Genomic DNA, 19,142 nt, shown 5'->3' with positions numbered 1-19,142 from the left:
GTTCAATTGACAATTCCACCAACCTTCAAGCCATCTGTAAACTTAATGATCAAACCACCTACATCCACATACAAACTATTCAAATTAATCGCAAACAGCAAGAATCCTAGCACTGATACCTGGGGAACACCATGAGCTACAGGCATTAAATCATAATGCAAACCTCCACCACCACCCTCTGTCAGTTAGCTTAGGAGAAAATTTACCAACTTGCCTGGGATCCCATGGACAAAGTTTGAACAAGTTGCCCATTTTGGATAATAGCTAAAGGGCTTGACTTAGAGGGGTATAAACATGTTGAACAAACTGCCACAGGAAGTGGTGGATGTGGGTTCAATTTCAACATTTAAGACAAATTTGGATAGGTAGATTGGTGGGAAAGATATAAAGAGCTATGTTCCCAGTGTAGGGTAATGGGATGATGCAGAATAATAGTTCAGCATGGACTAGATGGGCTGAAGGGTCTGTTGCTGTGCATTATTGTTCTGAAACTATGAGCCCCAGTATTGGGGGTCCCAATACTGACCCCTGAGGAACACCACTAGTCACTGTTAGTCAACCAGAAAAGGTCTCCTTAATTCCCACTAGCTGCCTGCTGTCTGTCAGCCATTCCTCTATCCAAGCTGCTTTCTTTCCTGTAACACCGTAGGGTTTTATCTTGTTAAGCAGCATTATCATATATTTCCCAAACTGTATTCCATTCACCATTTTTGTCCAGTTTTCCAATTTCTATAAGTCCTCCTGCTATCGCATTGCTTCCTTAGCACTACCTACCCCTCTACCGATCTTCGTATCATCCACAAACTTTGCCACAAAGCCATCAATTCTATTATCTAAATCTTTGACAAACAATATGAAAAGTAGTGGTTCCAATACTGACCCCTGAGGAACACCTTTAGTCACTGGCAGCCAACCAGAAAAGGCTCCTTTTATTCCCACTCACTGCCTCCTGCCTGTCAGCCATTCTGCTATCCATGCCAGTATCTTCCCTGTATTGCCATAGGATTTTAGCTTGTTAAACAGTCTCATGTGTGGCACCTTATCAAACACCTTCTGAAAATCCAAGTAAATGACATCCACTACCTCTCCTTTGTCCGCCCTGCTTGTTACTACATCGAGGAACTCTAAAAGATCTGTCAGAAAAGGTTTCCTTTGACAGAAACCATGCTGACTTTGACTTATTTTATCATTAGTTTCCAAGTACCCTAAAACTTCATCCTTCATAATGGACTCCAACACTTTCCCAACCTCTGAGGTTAGGCTAACTGGCCTATAATTTCCTTCCTCCCTTCTAAAGGAGTGGAGGGACATTTGCAATCTTCCAGTCCTCTGAGACCATGCCAGAATCAAATGATTCTTGAAAGATCGTGACTAATACTTCTGTTATCTCTTCAGCAACCCTTCTCAGGACACTGAGATGTAGTCCATCTGGTCCAGATGACTTATCCACCTGAAGTCCCTCGAGTTTGCCTTGCAATTTTTCCTTTGTAATAGCAATGGCAGTCACTCCTGCTCCCTGACACTCACGAACTTTTGGCACACTGCTAGTGTCTTCCACAATGAAGACTGATTTAAAGTACCCATTAATTTCATCTGCCATCTGCCATTTTTCTTGACCCCATTGCTACCTCAGTAGCATAATTTTCCAGTGGTCCAATATCAACTCTCACCTCTCTTTTGAATAACTGAAAAAACATTTAGTTCCTGCTTTATGTTATCAGCTAGTTTTCCCTCATACTTTATCTTTTCCTTTCATTTAGCTTTTTTTAGTTGCCCTTTTAAAAGCTTCCTAATCATTCAACTTTCAATCACTTTTGCTACCTTATATGCCCTTTCCTTGGTTTTTTATACAGTCCTTAACTTCCCTTGTCAGCCACCGTTGCCTAACCCTGTCATTTGAGAACTTCTTCCTCTGTGGGACACATCTATCTTGCATCTTGTGAACTATTTCCCAGAAACTTCAGGCACCTCTGCTCTGCTGTCATCCCTGCCAGTATCCTCCTCTAATCTACCTGCGCAGGCTCCTCTCTTCTCATTTCCTTTATTCCATTGTGAGACTGATACATGCAACTTCTGCTTCTCCCTCTCAAATTGCAGTATGAATTCAGTCATATTATCATCACTGCCTCCTAGGGGTTCCTTTATCTTAAGTTCCTTAATAAGATTTGGATTATTACACAACACACGATCTAAGATAACCTTTCCCTGAGTAGACTCAAGTGTAAGCTGCTCCAAAAAAACATCTCATTGGCATTGGAGGAAATTTGTTGAATGCCTATCTGATTTTCCCAATCTCCTTGCATATTGAAGTCCCCCATTACAATTGTGACAGATTATTTAAAAGCAGGAAGTCACACTATCAGATTCAGGTGAGAAATAACGGAGAAGCATGTGATAAATTGATAATGACCTTTATTTTTTGTTTGCCAAGTAAATTAGCAATAGCACATACAGTAAAGGGGAGACTGCACATGCAGACTTGCATAGGATTAACACACAAGAAAAACTTCGTAGCTCCACAGCTACCAAAATATATGCAGTAATCAGCTGGGTTTGCACCCACATCAGAGGTTTATAGAAAAATCTCAGAAACCTAGATCTCACAGTAACAGAATTCAAATATTGATGAATATAATAGTCTGCTTGAACTGTGATAGCCCACAGGATAAATCCGAAGATCTGTCCTGGGTGAAGACCATGCCACCAAGCTGAAAAGGCAAACGTTGACAGCAGAGGCTGGACTTTGCTGCGTTGAAACACCATCCTTCTCAACCAAAGAGCTGTAGTTTTGTTCCAAGCTCGAGCAATCTCAGAAATCTTATCGGTTGTTTCAAGTGTCCAGATATCAGTATCAGAGAGTGTAGCTTTTTCAGTCTTGTTTTCCAGTCCCAAGCCAATTAAATTCATAAGAGATTCATTGAGAAACCATTGGGAATAATATGCTAACCTGAATGTTAAAGCTGTAATCCAGATTAATAAAATATCCTTAGGAGCATTCCACTGAAGGGGCCCTTGGTTAAGGATGTAGTTTCTAATACATATTCTCAAGCATGACAAGAAAAAAAATGACATGCACTTTTTAAAAAATGGCCACAAAGGACTGCTGATGCACTTCAGATCAGTTCTTACAAGATTTTCAACATGAATTTTGAATATTTTAAAAGTACACAAAGGCCCTCCAAATAGTGCAGGAAAATGCAGCATATAGCTCAGATGTAATAGAAAACTATGGAGCATTTCAGAATCGAGGAGGTTTTTCTGCATAATTCTAACTGGAACTGTGATTTCTCCTTCGTGAACATCCAATGACGTTGATGTTATTCTTTGTGTTAACAGCATCAGAGCTGACAGTGCTATTAAGAATCTGGAAGTGAAATAAAGCAGAGATCTCTCAAATGGGTGTATTACATTCATCTTTTACGATGGAAATTCAACTTTTGATGGAATAATGAATGAAAACAGAATGCACAAATACAAACACCAGAAGGAACGTTATTGTCAGGTGATTTTGCTTCAGTGTTGGTCTCTTAGCCCAAGCAGTCTGTCTATACATATGCACAATATGAAGAACAGATTATTCCCATCTGTGTACAGTACAGATAGGGAGGTCATTCAACCCACCTGATTCTCCATTTATCCTTAGCATTTGAGTACAGAAGCAACGTGTTGACGACCAATTTAGAGGCCAGGGCTGATGGACGAGGGATATGTACCAACGAGTATATGTAGCTGCCAGCACTATATGAATTTAGTAAAATGTTATTTATTTTATTGAGATAGCATGGAATAGGGCCTTCCAGCAATAGGAGCCACATCAGCCAGCAACCCCCATTTAACCCTGCACTAATCCTGGGACAATTTTTTACAATGAACAATTAACCTAGAAATCGGTATGTCTTTGGACTGTGGGGGAAACAAAAACCTTACAAACAATGGGGGGAATAGAACCTGGATCACTGGTACTGTAAAGCACTGTGCTGACTGCTATACTATCATGCCAATTTTCAAAATTAAATGGCTAGTGTCAACAAGAGTGGCCTTGTGGAGAGTAAATACACCAGACTTAAAAAGTGGAAGGGGTCTGTCAGGACTTTCCACAGAGCTTGAGATCGTTTGGGTTTTTGGTGTTTGGCAAGGGGCAATAAAAAAGTTAGGTTTGAGTGGAACAGCAACTGTGGGGGTGGGCCTGGATTAGAGAGGCAAGCTGAGGCTTTGGCTCAAGAGATGGAGACCAGGGTAGACTTCCTTCATTCCTTTCTCCCTCCCTTCCATCCGTCTCGCTTCCTTTCCTTTCCTATTGGAAAGCAATGAGATTGACAGTCAGTATAGTGGAGTGCTCCTCTTGCAGGATATGGGAAGACAGGCAGATCTCCAGTATCCGTGACAACTAAACAGTGCTTCCTGCCACAGCTTCTTACCAGCAGCATTAAGGAACTAGAGCTGGAAGTAAAAAATCCTCAGGTTATTAGAGAGATAGAGTGGTTGATATAGAGGAGATACAGGGATACAGTTATACCTAAAGTACAGCACACAAGTAACTGGGAAACCATCGGGAGAGGCAAAGGGGTTAGGCAGCCAGTGCAGTTCTCCTCAATAGCAAATATACTGCTTTGGATACTGTTGTGGGGTGGGTAATCTACCAGGGTAAACTGCAACAATCAGATCTTTCAAATGTCATTAGACATCTTTCAAATGTCATTAGAAACAGGGATGGTGCCGGAGGATTGGCGTATTGCTCATGTGGTTCCATTGTTTAAAAAGGGTTCTAATAGTAAACCTAGCAATTATAGGCCTGTCAGTTTGACATCAGTGGCGGGTAAATTAATGGAAAGTACTCTTAGAGATGGTATATATAGTTATCTGGATAGATAGGTTCTGATTAGGAACAGTCAACATGGATTTGTGTGTGGCAGGTCATGTTTGACAAATCTTATTGAATTGTTTGATAAAGGTTACAAGGAAAGTTGATGAGGGTAAAGCAGTGGATGTTGTCTATATGGACTTCAGTAAGGCCTTTGACAAGGTTCCACATGGAAGGTTAATTAGGAAGGTTCAATCATTGGGTATTAATATTGAAGTAGTAAAATGGATTCAACAGTGGCTGGATGGGAGATGCCAGAGAGTAGTGGTGGATAACTGTTTGTCTGGTTGGAGGCCTGTGACTAGTGGTGTGCCTCAGGGATCTGTACTGGGTCCAATGTTGTTTGTCATTTACATTAATGATCTGGATGATGGGGTGGTAAATTGGATTAGTAAGAATGCAGGTGAAACTAAGGTAGTGTCATGGTCCGGATTGGTTCCCCTTTAAATTCAGTTAGGCTGCGATCCTCACCATTGACGCCTTGTTCCCTTCTAATTCTGTTTCACATGTCCCTTGAGCTTGGCAATCAAGGTAATCTACCTGTGACCCGATCCGGCAGCTTATAAGCCCCAGGCTTTAGCCGTTCAGGGCGAGAGTGTTAAGAAGCCTTCGCAAGTCACCGCTGCTACAAGCCAGAGTGATCCAGCCCGCATCAGAGTACCAGCAATTTGCCTTCCGTCGCCAGACTGGGTCCGGGCAAGGTCAATCTACCAGGGGTGAGTTGAAAGTGGAGTCCTGACTCGACGTTTATGCCCCTTGTTTGTGTCTACCCCGAAGAAGAGACCCAGCTCCGTGCCTGAGCTGAAGGTGGAGTCCCGGCTCCATGTCATGCCCAGTGTCTGTGTCTACCCCCTGAAGTAGAGTCCCGGCGCGGTGCCTGAGTGGAAGGCGGAGTCCTGACCCGATGTTCCTGCCCGTTGTCTCCGTCGGGCAGGTCCGGCGGGACTGCCGCTGCCCAGTGGGGGTTCCTCCCTTTCTACCCATTGCTCCCCAAGGGCTGTGGCAGTCCCAGTCCCCAGGGTCCAAGTCCAAGGTCCGTGGCTGTCCACGTTCCCTCGTCCAAGTCCAAGGTCCGTGGCTGTCCACGTTCCCTCGTCCAAGTCCAAGGTCCGTGGCTGTCCACGTTCCCTCGTCCAAGTCCAAGGTCCAGGGCTGTCCACGTTCCCTCGTCCAAGTCCAAGGTCCAGGGCTGTCCACGTTCCCCCGTCCAAGTCCAAGGTCCAGGGCTGTCCATGTTCCCCCGTCCAAGTCCAAGGTCCAGGGCTGTCCACGTTCCCTCGTCCAAGTCCAAGGTCCAGGGCTGTCCACGTTCCCCCGTCCAAGTCCAAGGTCCGTGGCTGTCCACGTTCCCCCGTCCAAGTCCAAGGTCCAGGGCTGTCCATGTTCCCCCGTCCAAGTCCAAGGTCCAGGGCTGTCCACGTTCCCTCGTCCAAGTCCAAGGTCCAGGGCTGTCCACGTTCCCCCGTCCAAGTCCAAGGTCCGTGGCTGTCCACGTTCCCCCGTCCAAGTCCAAGGTCCAGGGCTGTCCATGTTCCCCCGTCCAAGTCCAAGGTCCAGGGCTGTCCATGTTCCCCCGTCCAAGTCCAAGATCCAGGGCTGTCCACGTTCCCTCGTCCAAGTCCAAGGTCAGTGGCTGTCCACGTTCCCCCGTCCAAGTCCAAGGTCCAGGGCTGTCCATGTTCCCCCGTCCAAGTCCAAGGTCCAGGGCTGTCCACGTTCCCTCGTCCAAGTCCAAGGTCCAGGGCTGTCCACGTTCCCCCATCCAAGTCCAAGGTCAGTGGCTGTCCATGTTCCCCCGTCCAAGTCCAAGGTCCAGGGCTGTCCATGTTCCCCCGTCCAAGTCCAAGGTCCAGGGCTGTCCACGTTCCCTCGTCCAAGTCCAAGGTCCAGGGCTGTCCACGTTCCCCCGTCCAAGTCCAAGGTCCAGGGCTGTCCACGTTCCCCCGTCCAAGTCCAAGGTCCAGGGCTGTCCACGTTCCCTCGTCCAAGTCCAAGGTCCAGGGCTGTCCATGTTCCCCCGTCCAAGTCCAAGGTCCAGGGCTGTCCACGTTCCCCCGTCCAAGTCCAAGGTCCAGGGCTGTCCATGTTCCCCCGTCCAAGTCCAAGATCCAGGGCTGTCCATGTTCCCCCGTCCAAGTCCAAGATCCAGGGCTGTCCACGTTCCCCCGTCCAAGTCCAAGGTCCAGGGCTGTCCATGTTCCCCCGTCCAAGTCCAAGGTCCAGGGCTGTCCACGTTCCCTCGTCCAAGTCCAAGGTCCGTGGCTGTCCACGTTCCCTCGTCCAAGTCCAAGGTCCAGGGCTGTCCACGTTCCCCCGTCCAAGTCCAAGGTCCAGGGCTGTCCACGTTCCCCCGTCCAAGGTCCAGGGCTGTCCACGTTCCCTCGTCCAAGTCCAAGGTCCGTGGCTGTCCACGTTCCCCCGTCCAAGTCCAAGGTCCAGGGCTGTCCACGTTCCCCCGTCCAAGTCCAAGGTCCGTGGCTGTCCATGTTCCCCCGTCCAAGTCCAAGGTCCAGGGCTGTCCACGTTCCCCCGTCCAAGTCCAAGGTCCAGGGCTGTCCATGTTCCCCCGTCCAAGTCCAAGGTCCAGGGCTGTCCATGTTCCCCCGTCCAAGTCCAAGGTCCAGGGCTGTCCATGTTCCCCCGTCCAAGTCCAAGGTCCGTGGCTGTCCATGTTCCCCCGTCCAAGTCCAAGGTCCAGGGCTGTCCACGTTCCCTCGTCCAAGTCCAAGGTCTGTGGCTGTCCATGTTCCCCCATCCAAGTCCAAGGTCCAGGGCTGTCCATGTTCCCTCGTCCAAGTCCAAGGTCCAGGGCTGTCCATGTTCCCCCGTCCAAGTCCAAGGTCCGTGGCTGTCCACGTTCCCCCGTCCAAGTCCAAGGTCCAGGGCTGTCCACGTTCCCCCGTCCAAGTCCAAGATCCAGGGCTGTCCATGTTCCCCCGTCCAAGTCCAAGGTCCAGGGCTGTCCACGTTCCCTCGTCCAAGTCCAAGGTCCAGGGCTGTCCACGTTCCCCCGTCCAAGTCCAAGGTCCGTGGCTGTCCACGTTCCCTCGTCCAAGTCCAAGGTCCAGGGCTGTCCATGTTCCCCCGTCCAAGTCCAAGGTCCAGGGCTGTCCATGTTCCCCCATCCAAGTCCAAGGTCCAGGGCTGTCCATGTTCCCCCGTCCAAGTCCAAGGTCCAGGGCTGTCCACGTTCCCTCGTCCAAGTCCAAGGTCAGTGGCTGTCCATGTTCCCCCGTCCAAGTCCAAGGTCCAGGGCTGTCCATGTTCCCTCGTCCAAGTCCAAGATCCAGGGCTGTCCATGTTCCCCCGTCCAAGTCCAAGGTCCAGGGCTGTCCATGTTCCCTCGTCCAAGTCCAAGGTCCAGGGCTGTCCATGTTCCCCCGTCCAAGTCCAAGGTCAGTGGCTGTCCATGTTCCCCCGTCCAAGTCCAAGGTCCAGGGCTGTCCATGTTCCCCCGTCCAAGTCCAAGGTCCGTGGCTGTCCATGTTCCCCCGTCCAAGTCCAAGGTCCAGGGCTGTCCACGTTCCCTCGTCCAAGTCCAAGGTCCAGGGCTGTCCATGTTCCCCCGTCCAAGTCCAAGGTCCAGGGCTGTCCACGTTCCCTCGTCCAAGTCCAAGATCCAGGGCTGTCCATGTTCCCCCGTCCAAGTCCAAGGTCCGTGGCTGTCCACGTTCCCTCGTCCAAGTCCAAGATCCAGGGCTGTCCATGTTCCCCCGTCCAAGTCCAAGTTTCTAGTCCACTAGTCCGAGGTTTGTGTTTCTCTTCGTCCTCGATTTCCCGATCTTCTGTGTAACGAGTAATAAATGCTATTTTATTATACCTAAGAAAGACGTGTTTGTGTCCCGCGTGTGGGTCCTCTCCCAGCACCCTTGTCCCCACCTCGTGACAGGTAGGTGGCGTTGTGGATAATGAAGTAGGTTTTCAAAGCTTGTAGAGAGATTTAGGCCAGTTAGAAGAGTGGGCTGAACGATGGCAGATGGAGTTTAATGCTGTTAAGTGTGAGGTGCTACATTTTGGTAGGAATAATCCAATTAGGACATACATGGTAAATGGTAAGGCATTGAGGAATGCAGTAGAACAGAGTGATCTAGGAATAATGGGGCATAGTTCCCTGAAGGTGGAATCTCAGGTGGATAGGGTGGTGAAGAAAGCTTTTGGTATGCTGGCCTTTATAAATCAGAGCATTGAGTACAGGAGTTGGGATATAATGTTAAGATTGTACAAGGCATTGGTAAGGCCGAATTTGGAGAAATGTGTACAGTTCTGGTCATCGAATTATCGGAAAGATGTCAACAAAATAGAGAGAGCACAGAGAAAATTTACTAGAATGTTACCTGCATTTCAGCACCCAAGTTACAGGGAAAGGTTGAACAAGTTAGGTCTTTATTCTTCGAAGCGTATAAGGTTGAGGGGGGACTTGATAGAGGTATTTAAAATTATGAGGGGGGTAGATAGAGTTGACGTGGATAGGCTTTTTCCATTGAGAGTTGGGGAGATTCAAACAAGAGGACATGAGTTGAGAGTTAGGGGGCAAAAGTTTAAGGGTAACTCAAGGGGGAATTTCTTTATTCAGAGAATGGTCGTTGTGTGGAATGAGCTTCCAGTAGAAGTGGTAGAGACAGGTTCGGTATTGTCATTTAAAGTAAAATTGGATAGGTATATGGACAGGAAAGGAATGGAGGATTATGGGCTGAGTGTGGGCCAGTGGGACTAGGTGAGAGTAAATGTTCGGCATGGACTAGAAGGGCCGAGATGGCCTGTTTCTGTGCTGTAATTGTTATATGGTTATATATCTTTGGGATGGAGTCAGGCTCTGTGAATCAGAAGGGAAAGGGGGAAAAAGACAAGTTGCAGTGACAGGGGATTCATACATCAGGCAAACAGAGAGGAGGTTCTGTTGTTAAGAGTGAGATTCCTAGATGGAATGTTGCCACCCAGGTGCCAAGGTCAGGAATGTCTTGGATCGAGTCCATAGCATTCTTAAGAAGGAAGGTGAACAGCCATTTGTTGCATTGGTGAAATAAGCTGGAAAATAGCAGGTAGAATTTAATCCTGATAAATGTAAGGTGATGGAATTTGAAGTTCTAATGAACATACACTATACCATGAACAAGAGGTTATTAAGGACTATTGAGAAACATGAGACCTTTGGCATACAAGTCCAAAGGTTTCTGAAGGTGGCAGAGCTGGAAGGCATACAGAATGCCACACATCTTCAGTAGGGTCACTGGATACAAGAGCAGGGCGGTTATAATCCAAATTCATAAAACATTGTACAAATCTCAGAGTACAGCACATCTATGCAGTTATTGTCAGCAATGTATAAGAAGGATGTTATTGTGCTGGAGAACGTGCAGAAGAAATTTACCAGGATGTTGCGTGGGATGGAGCGTTTCAGCTATAAATGGACTGGAGAATCTAGGTCTGTTTCTCTGGAGTGGAGGAAGTTAAGATGCGATATGATTAACGTTGAAGAGTACAGCACTGGTCAGGTCATTTCACCCATGATGTTGTGCTGATCTTGATGCCACTTTATATTAAATTTCCACCATTCATATCCCTCCTAGCCCTTTATATATATATGAATCCACAAAAACAGAGTTCATTATAACCACTGATAACCCATTCCTGGCATCTGCAGCCCTTTGTGTAAAAACAATTTGTCACCTTTAGCCTCCCCTCTTCTGACTTCAGGTGTTTGACATTTTTATCCTGTAGAGCTAATTCTGACTCCACCCTATCTACGCCTCTCATAGTTTTGAAAACCACTACTGGGTGTCCACTCAGCTTGAAGGAGAGCAACCCAAGTTTACCCTATCTACCCTTTAGCTCAGACCTTCCAATCCAGGAAACATCCTGGAAAACACATACCGCACCTTTTCCACAATCCCACAGTAATGGTGCATGGGAACAGCACACAATATTCCATTTGCAGTCTGACTAAAGTTTTATGTAAGGGCAGCATGACCTCTAATCCTACATGCAACAACCTTACCAATGAAGACAAGTGTTCATATGCCTTCACTGCCACCTTACCTACTTGCATATTTCTAAATAAAATAAATACATTATATCACAATCATAGGGATCCTCGCAAAACGCTACAAGTCACAGCCCTCCAGCCAGAAAAGCAGTCTTTCACCCCTACAATCAGTCTTCTATGAACGAGCCAGCTCTGCGTCTAAACAGGCAACTTACAGGATCTTATACATCTTTATACTGCACATCATAATGGACCCTGTCAAATGCATTAATAAAGTCCATGTAGACCATTGCTTAACCCTTATTAACCTCCTCTGCCATTTCCTCAAAAAACATGACCTGCCCCACACAAAGCCATGCTGACTGTCCTTAAACAGGCCATGCCTTTCCAAATGTGCGTAAATCTTACTCATTATTATCCTCTCCAATGACTTCCCTATCACTGTTGTGAGCCTCTCTGTCTTATAATGACCAGGATTATCCCTATTTCCTTTCCTGAACAAAGGCACAATACTTGCTACTCTCCAGTTCTCCTAGACCTCGCTTGTGGGAACACAAAGGTCACTGTCAAAGCCCAAACAGCCTCCTCACTTGCTTTGATCAATATTCTGGGATATAGGCTTCAGACCCTGGGCACATCCACCTGAATGCTTTTCAGAAGATGTTGCACTACCTCCTCCCTATTCTCAAAATGTCCCAGCACATTAGCATTCTTGAATCTGTTTCACTATCCTCTAACCTCTTCTCCTCAGTAAGTACTGACAATAAGTGTTCATCACTGGCTCTGACTCCAATCACAGATTCCTCCATTATTCTTCAGTGCACATAACTTCTTTTTAGTTATCTTCTTTTTCTTCGGCCTTGCTCTACAAGGTCATTTTGTGATCCCAAAGGTTACTAGGAAGCTGATGAAGGAAAGACAGCGGACATTGTCTACAAGGACTTTACCAAGGTTTTTGGCAAGATCTCACATGGGAGGCCGGATCAAAAGGTTCAGTTGCTTGTCATCATTATTCCCTGGAGTGTAGGAGAGTGAGGGAAGATTTGTTTGAGGCATACAAAATTACGAGGGGCATAGATAGGGTAAGTGCAAGCAGACTTTTTTCACTGAGGTTGTGAGAGACTAGAAATAGAGGTCAGAGGTTTAGGGTGAAGGGTGAAATAGGTTAGGGTAAACCTGTGTGAGAATATCTTCCTTTAGCGAGTGTGGATATTGTGGAATAATCTGCCAATGAAAATGGTAAATACAGGCTGGATTGCAGCATTTAAGTCAACCTAACATTCATCTGAGAAGGACATAAGAGCAAGAGTAGGACAACTGGGCTGTCGAGCCTCCTCCCTCTAATGGCCAACATTCCTCTACCTTCTTAATAGCCTATTGCACTTGCTAACCAATGATTGAAGTCGGGTCACTGGGCCATGAGGCTGCAGTTCTACCAGCCATGTCACTGACCCACCACTGTCCTTTGGTGAAGAAAATTTTAACTACACTTATCCCCAGTGTGACATCTGCTGAATTGGACCATTAGCTGCTCGATTTAAGGGTAATTAAATGCTGACACTTCCTATCAATACCCTTCTCCACCTAGTCAACAAAGCACATTCCAAGCACTAAATTGTCCCTGTAGTATGAGCTTCCTGTGTAGACTTCCTTATCAAGGAGAATCATAGAATGATTCTACACAGGAAACAATTTGACCTACCTTACTTACATCAGCAATTTAGTATTCTTCAGTTAATTACCCTTGTTCTTTCCCTACGGCTCTATTTAGCTCTTCAAGTATATATCACCTTTTCACATGAATGTTCCATTTTAACCTGTGTAACACTTGCCCAACAGGCTGGTATATGTCTAGGGGAAAAGGAGATCCAGCCACACACCAATCCCACCGCCCGTACACGCAGGTGCTGTGAGAATCGAGTTTATGCCTCGCGCCTGCCCACAGCATCAAACCCACAACGAATACCATTATGAAATACACTTTAAAGAGTTTACTAAAATTAAAAGAGTATTAGGCAATACAATATATATGCAAGGTAAACAAACAAAAAGGCGCCAACTTATCAAGGTTCAGTCAGTTTAGTGCATATCGTTGGAGCTCAAACATCGAACCATTCGACCGCTCGTCGCTTGCCTCCGACCTCCATGTCTTCGCACCTAGGACCACGCCCGATGGTCTTCCGAGCAGTGCAGCGCACGTCCACCTTCCTCGACGTCTTCCTCCCGCTCTCTCCCAAAAGCCCGCGAAAAACCCCTCCCCCAAGTTCCCAGCCTCACAAGACAAAATAACATTCCCCATTGGTTAACAAATGAATACAATTACCATATCAACAAGTATAAAGCAAAACAACTGCGAGAGAAACACTTATCAAAGAAGCATTCCTACTCTTAACAAACCAAAAAAACCCATTTTGAGTAACATACACAGGACATTGTACACCTGGTTCAGCAGATGCAATCATAATTAAAACAATTTGCTGAGTAAAACTTGTTTCATCTTGCCACATTCAAAATGCTGGAGGAACTCAGAAGGCCAGCTAACATCCATGGAAAAGAATATACAGTCAACAATTCAGACCTGATGAAGGGTCTCGGCCCAAAATGTCAACTGTTTACTCTTTCCCATTTTGTTGTCTGGCCTGCTGAGTTCCTCCAGCATTTTGTGTGTGTGTGTTGCTTGGATTTCCAGCATCAGCAGATTTTCTCCAGTTTGTGTTTCACTTTGCCACATTTTGGTCTTTTATGATTCACTTTAAACTTTTTTAACTAGTCAAAACAATTAATAATTTTAAACAGTTTTATTGAGTTCACATCTAAACTTCTGTTTTAATTGGAACCATGCCAATTTCTCTGCATTTAATAATCCCATTTCCTGCCATTTTTGCCAATTTCTGCCTTAACCTCCCCAGTGCTTTGTCATCATTCCAAAAGTGTGTAAGTCTGAACTGAACACAGAGCTTCATTTGAGGTCTAACCAATATTTTATTGAGGTATAGCAAAACTTACTTGCTTTTACAGACGTAACAAGGATATTACTGAGAGTAGAGAGTTTGGACTATATGCAGAGCTTGGAAAGGTGAGTACGTCTTCCCTGGAGTGGAGAAAGCTGAGCAGTGATGCTGTCGAGGTTTATAAAATCATGATGGGCATAAATAAGGTAAAGAATCTATCTTGTTTCTGAGGGTAGGGGAGTCTAAAATTAGGCATTTGTTTATAGTGAGAAGGGGCAACTTTTGCCACACTGATGGTGCACAGATGCAACAAGCTGGCTGAGAAAGTGGTAGTGGCATGTACAAATATGACATTAAAAGACATTTGGATGGGTACATAGATGAGAAAGGTTTAGGGGGATATGAGAAAATGGGACAACTTGGTCGGCATGGGCTTGTTGTGCTGTAGGATCAGTTTCTGTGCTGCAGCCCATTGACTAACTTTAGGCTTCATGGAACTGGAGATTATATATTGACATAAACTAGAGATAATATATTGACATGAACTAGAGATAATACATTAACATGAACGAGAGGTAATATATTAACATGGAGCTAGAGATAATATATTAACATAAACTATAGAAAATATATTAACATGAACTAAAGATAAAGATAATATATTGCAACACGTACAAACAAGCTGGAGGAACTCAGCAGGTCAGGCAGCATCCATGGAAACAAACAGTCAACGTTTTGGACTGAGACCCTTCATCAGGACTGAAGAGGGAGGGGGCAGGGGCCCTATAAAGAAGGTGGGGGGAGGGTGGGAAGGAGAAGGCTGGTGGGTGTAAGGTGAAAAACCAATCAGAGGAAAGATCTAGGGGTGGGGGAGGGAAAGCAGGGAGGGGATAGGCAGGAAAGGTGAAGAAGGAATGTGAAAGCGCTGTGTAGTAGAAGCAGAATCATGAGAGAGATGATAGGCAGCTGGAGGAGGAGGTAGAGTGAAACTGGGATGGGGGAAGGGAGAGAGAGGGAATTACCAGAAGTTGGAGAATTCAATGTTCATGCCAAGGGGCTGGAGACTACCCAGACGGTATATGAGGTTGCTCCTCCAACCTGAGATCCTATGCTCCAAATCTATACTGGTGCTGCTCCTCAACTTTTCCTTGCTACATTGATGACTACATTGGTGCTGCTTCCTGCTGAGCTCGTCAGTTTCATCGACTTTGCCTCTAACTTCCACCCAGGCTTCAAATTCACTTGGTTCATCTCTGACACTTCTCTCCCCTTTCTCGATCTCTTTGTCTCAATCTCTGGAGACAGACTGTCCACTGACATCTTCTATAAACCCACTGACTACCATAACTGCCTTTATTACACCTCTTCCCACTGCCAAATGTAAAAATGCTATTCCCTATTCCCAGTTCCTCCGTCTCTGCCGCATCTGCTCCCAGGATGAGGCTTTCCATTCAAGGACATCTCAAATGTCCTCTTTCTTTAAGGATCATGGTTTCCCTTCTGCCATAATCAATGATGCCCTGACCCGCATCTCCTCCATTTCCCGCACTTTGGCCCTCACCCCATCCTCCCGTCACCACAATAGGGACCGTGTTCCCCTTGTCCTCACCTACCACCCCACCAGCCTCTGGATCCAGCATATTATCCTCCACAATCTCTGCCACCTTCAACAGGACCCCACCACTAAGAACATCTTTCCCTCTCTACCTTCTCTGCTTTCCGCAGGGATCGTTCCCTCCGCAACTGCCTAGTCCATGCGTCCCTCCCAGAAGACCAGAAGTTGAAGAATTACCAGAAGTTGAAGAATTCAGTGTTCATACCAAAGGGCTGGAGACTATCCATATGGTATGTGAGGTTTTGCTCCTCCAACCTGAGTTTGGCCTCATCATGGCAGTAGAGGAGGCCATGTATGGACATATCCGAATGGGAATGTGAAGCAGAGTTGAAGTGGGTGGCAACCAGGAGATCCTGTCTGTTAGCTGACGGAGCGGAGGTGCTTGACAAAACGGTCCCCCAATCTGCGTCGGGTCTCATTGATGTAGAGGAGGCCACACCGGGAGCACAGATCTCCCAACTGGTACTTATCCCTGCAAGCAAAAGTGCTACACCTGTCCCTACACCTTCTCTCTTACCACCATTCATGGTCCCAAACAGTCCTTCCAGGTGAGGCAACACTTCACTTCTGAGTCTGTTGGGGTCATCTATTGAATCTGGTGCTCCCGGTGTGGCCTACTCTACATCGGCGAGACCCGACGCAGATTGGGGGACCGCTTCATCGAGCACCTCCGCTCCTGGTTGCCACCCACTTCAACTCTACTTCACATTCCCATTCGGATATGTTTATACATGGCCTCCTCTACTGCCATGATGAGGCCAAACTCAGGTTGGAGGAGCAACACCTCATATACCGTATGGATAGTCTCCAGCCCCTTGGTATGAACACTGAATTCTTCAACTTCTGGTAATTCCCTCCCTCTCCCTTCCCCCATCCCAGTTTCACTCTGCCTCCTCCTCCAGCTGCCTATCACCTCCCTCATCATTCTGCCTTCTTCTACTACACAGTGTTTTCCCCTTACATTCCTTCTTCACCTTTCCTGCCTATCCCCTCCCCCACCCCTTGATCTTTCCTCTTACTGGTTTTTCACCTGGCACCTACCAGCCTTCTCCTCATCTTCTTTATAGGGCCCCTGCCCCGTCCCTCTTCAGTCCTGATGAAGGGTCTCAGCCCAAAACGTTGACTGTTCATTTCCACGGATGCTGCCTGACCTGCTGAGTTCCTGCAATGTGTTTGTACGTGTTGCTTTGACCACAGCATCTGCAGTGTAGTTTGTGTTTAAGATAATATATTACCATGAACTAGAGATAATACATTAACATGGAACTAGAGATAATATATTAACATAAACTAAAGATTTTGTTAACAAAAACAAAAGCAACTGTGGTTGTGATGACTATTCACAGCTATTTCAGAGATGACAGGGTATGCCTATGAAGAAATTACCTGAACAGTTTCACATTGTTGTAAATTTCTATAATGACTACACGTCAGAAGTACATTATTGACTATGATGTGATTTAGAATGTCCTAAGGCATGAATCGGCCTTTTTAAATACCTCCAACACCATCAAATAAACCTCCAGTTAAATACCAGACCTATGAAGTCCAACTCCCCAGACTCTCAGAAAACACTGGAACTATGTTGACCTCCATCAAGCAACACTGGCATTGCAAGATCTTTAAAGATCTTTGTCTGCACAGAGACTCCAATCAGGTACACAGTTGCTAAGATAAAGCTGAGTTAGATGTGTAACCCTTACCCAACAGGCTGGTATATGTCTAGGGGAAAAAGAAGATCCAGCCACTCTCCAACCCACCTCCCGTACACGCAGGTGCTGTGAGAATCGAGTTAATGCCTCGCGCCCACCAACAGTATCAAACCCACAACAAATACCGTTATGAAATACACTTTAAAGAGTTTACTAAAATTAAAAAAATAGTAGGCAATACAATATATATACACAAGGAAAAAAACAAAAGATGCCAACTTATCAAAGGTCAGTCTGTTTAGTGCACTCGTTGGAGCTCAATCAACGAACCAATCGACCCATCCGGCCGTCGCACCTGGGACCACCCCGGTGGTCTTACGAGCAGTCCAGCACACGTCCACCTTCCTCAGCGTCTTCCTCGGCCTCTCCAAAAAAACCCGCGAAAACCCCTCCCCCAAGTTCCCAGCATCACAAGACACAATGACATTCCCCATTGATTAACAAATGAATACAATTACCATATCAGCCATTCTAAAGTGAAACAACGGCGAGAGAAACACTTATCCGACAAAGAAACAGTCCTACTTGTAACAAACCAAAGAGGCCATTTTGAGTAACATACCCAGGACATTGTACATTCTCTCCCCACCAGCAAATGTCATGCCCTCATGGCATTACTAGAGGTCCCCAAAGCTTCTTGCAACACACAAAACCCAATCCAGGTGCAGAAAGCAGTGACATAACTACCCAGAGCAGTAGAAATCACACTCGGTTCTCCTGGTACCACATATGTCAACCGCTCCGGGGGGCGTCTAATCCTCTGAGATCTCCATACCCCTTCTGCCCCACTGGGCTCCCTCGTCACCTGTGAACCCACTGTCTCGGACACCCCAGGTCTACCTGACAGACCCGCACTCCCTTCCTCACAGGGGTCCTCCCTCACCTGAGATCTCTCCAGCTCACGCTCGGGTTCCACCCTCTCTCCCACCAATGTAGGCTGCCTCTCCATCTGACCCTCAAGACCTTCCCTCCTCTCACCCAATTCAGTATGGGAAGGGCCAGGAGCCTCCTCTCCTGGTACTGGAGCACCAGCGAATGGGAACAGGACCCACTCATCTGAGTCGTCCTCCTCTGAATCGGTAGCCATTCCCGGGTGAGGGACCCGTCCCCGCTCTTCAGCAGCAGGCTCTTCCCGTTCTCTGCGCCCTCGCAGAGTCCTTGTACTGGGCGTAACCTCCCACTTGGGCTCCTTATCCACCTGCACCGCTTGACCCAGTGGCAGCAGGTGATTCCTATGGAGTACCTTGATAGGCCCTTTTCCATCCTCAGGTTTCACCCGGTAAACGGGCAGGTTCGGCATCTGGCTCTCTATTACATAGGGGCTGGCCGCCCATCGATCTGCCAACTTGTGCTTACCAGGGAGTCCCAAATTCCGTAAAAGGACCCGGTGGCCCGGTAATAATTGTACAAACTTCACCTTTCGATCATACCGCATCTTATTCTTCTGATTTTGTTTGGTAGCCGCCGCCTCGGCCAACTCGTACGCCTGCTGTAACTCCCTCTTCATGTTGGACACGTACTTTAGATGGGACTTCCCGGGAAATTCACCCACTCCACCTCCAAAACACACGTCAATGGGCAACCTCGCTTCCCGCCCGAACATCAGATAATAGGGTGAATACCCTGTAGCCTCATTGCGAGTACAATTGTAACGGTGAACCAATTGTCCAATATGACGACTCCACCTGCTTTTCTGCCCAATCTCCAGCGTCCCGAGCATATCCAACAGGGTCCTGTTGAATCTCTCTGGCTGAGGGTCTCCCTGTGGGTGGTAAGGGGTAGTCCTGGATTTCTCAACCCCAAGCATAGTCAGTAATTCCTGGATAAAGCGGCTCTCAAAGTCCCGCCCCTGATCACTATGGATTCGCCTGGGAAGGCCGTAATGCACAAAATACTTCTCCCATAACACCTTCGCCACTGTCGTCGCCTTCTGATCCTTGGTGGGAAATGCCTGAGCATAGCGAGTGTAATGATCGGTGATGACTAATACATTTGCGGTGTTGCTGGTGTCAGGCTCAAT

At 46.8% G+C, this 19,142-nt stretch overlaps 1 protein-coding gene across 1 annotated transcript in view; it reads right to left on the bottom strand.

The window, feature by feature from the left end:
• Positions 1-2,412: 2,412 nt before the first annotated feature.
• Positions 2,413-19,142, bottom strand: part of mboat4 (membrane bound O-acyltransferase domain containing 4) — a 41,717-nt gene continuing 24,987 nt past the window's right edge. The window contains exons 3-4 of the mRNA XM_059971172.1: positions 3,274-3,364; positions 2,413-2,985 (exon numbers count right to left, since the gene is read on the bottom strand). Coding sequence (XP_059827155.1) covers positions 2,413-2,985; positions 3,274-3,364 — 664 coding nt within the window. The remainder of the gene's footprint in view (positions 2,986-3,273; positions 3,365-19,142) is intronic.

This window comes from Hypanus sabinus, chromosome 5 (assembly GCF_030144855.1).
Source record: "Hypanus sabinus isolate sHypSab1 chromosome 5, sHypSab1.hap1, whole genome shotgun sequence".
Lineage (NCBI taxonomy): Eukaryota > Metazoa > Chordata > Chondrichthyes > Myliobatiformes > Dasyatidae > Hypanus > Hypanus sabinus.
Note: the sequence above shows the minus strand (reverse complement) of the source record. Positions and strands in the feature narration are given on the sequence as shown.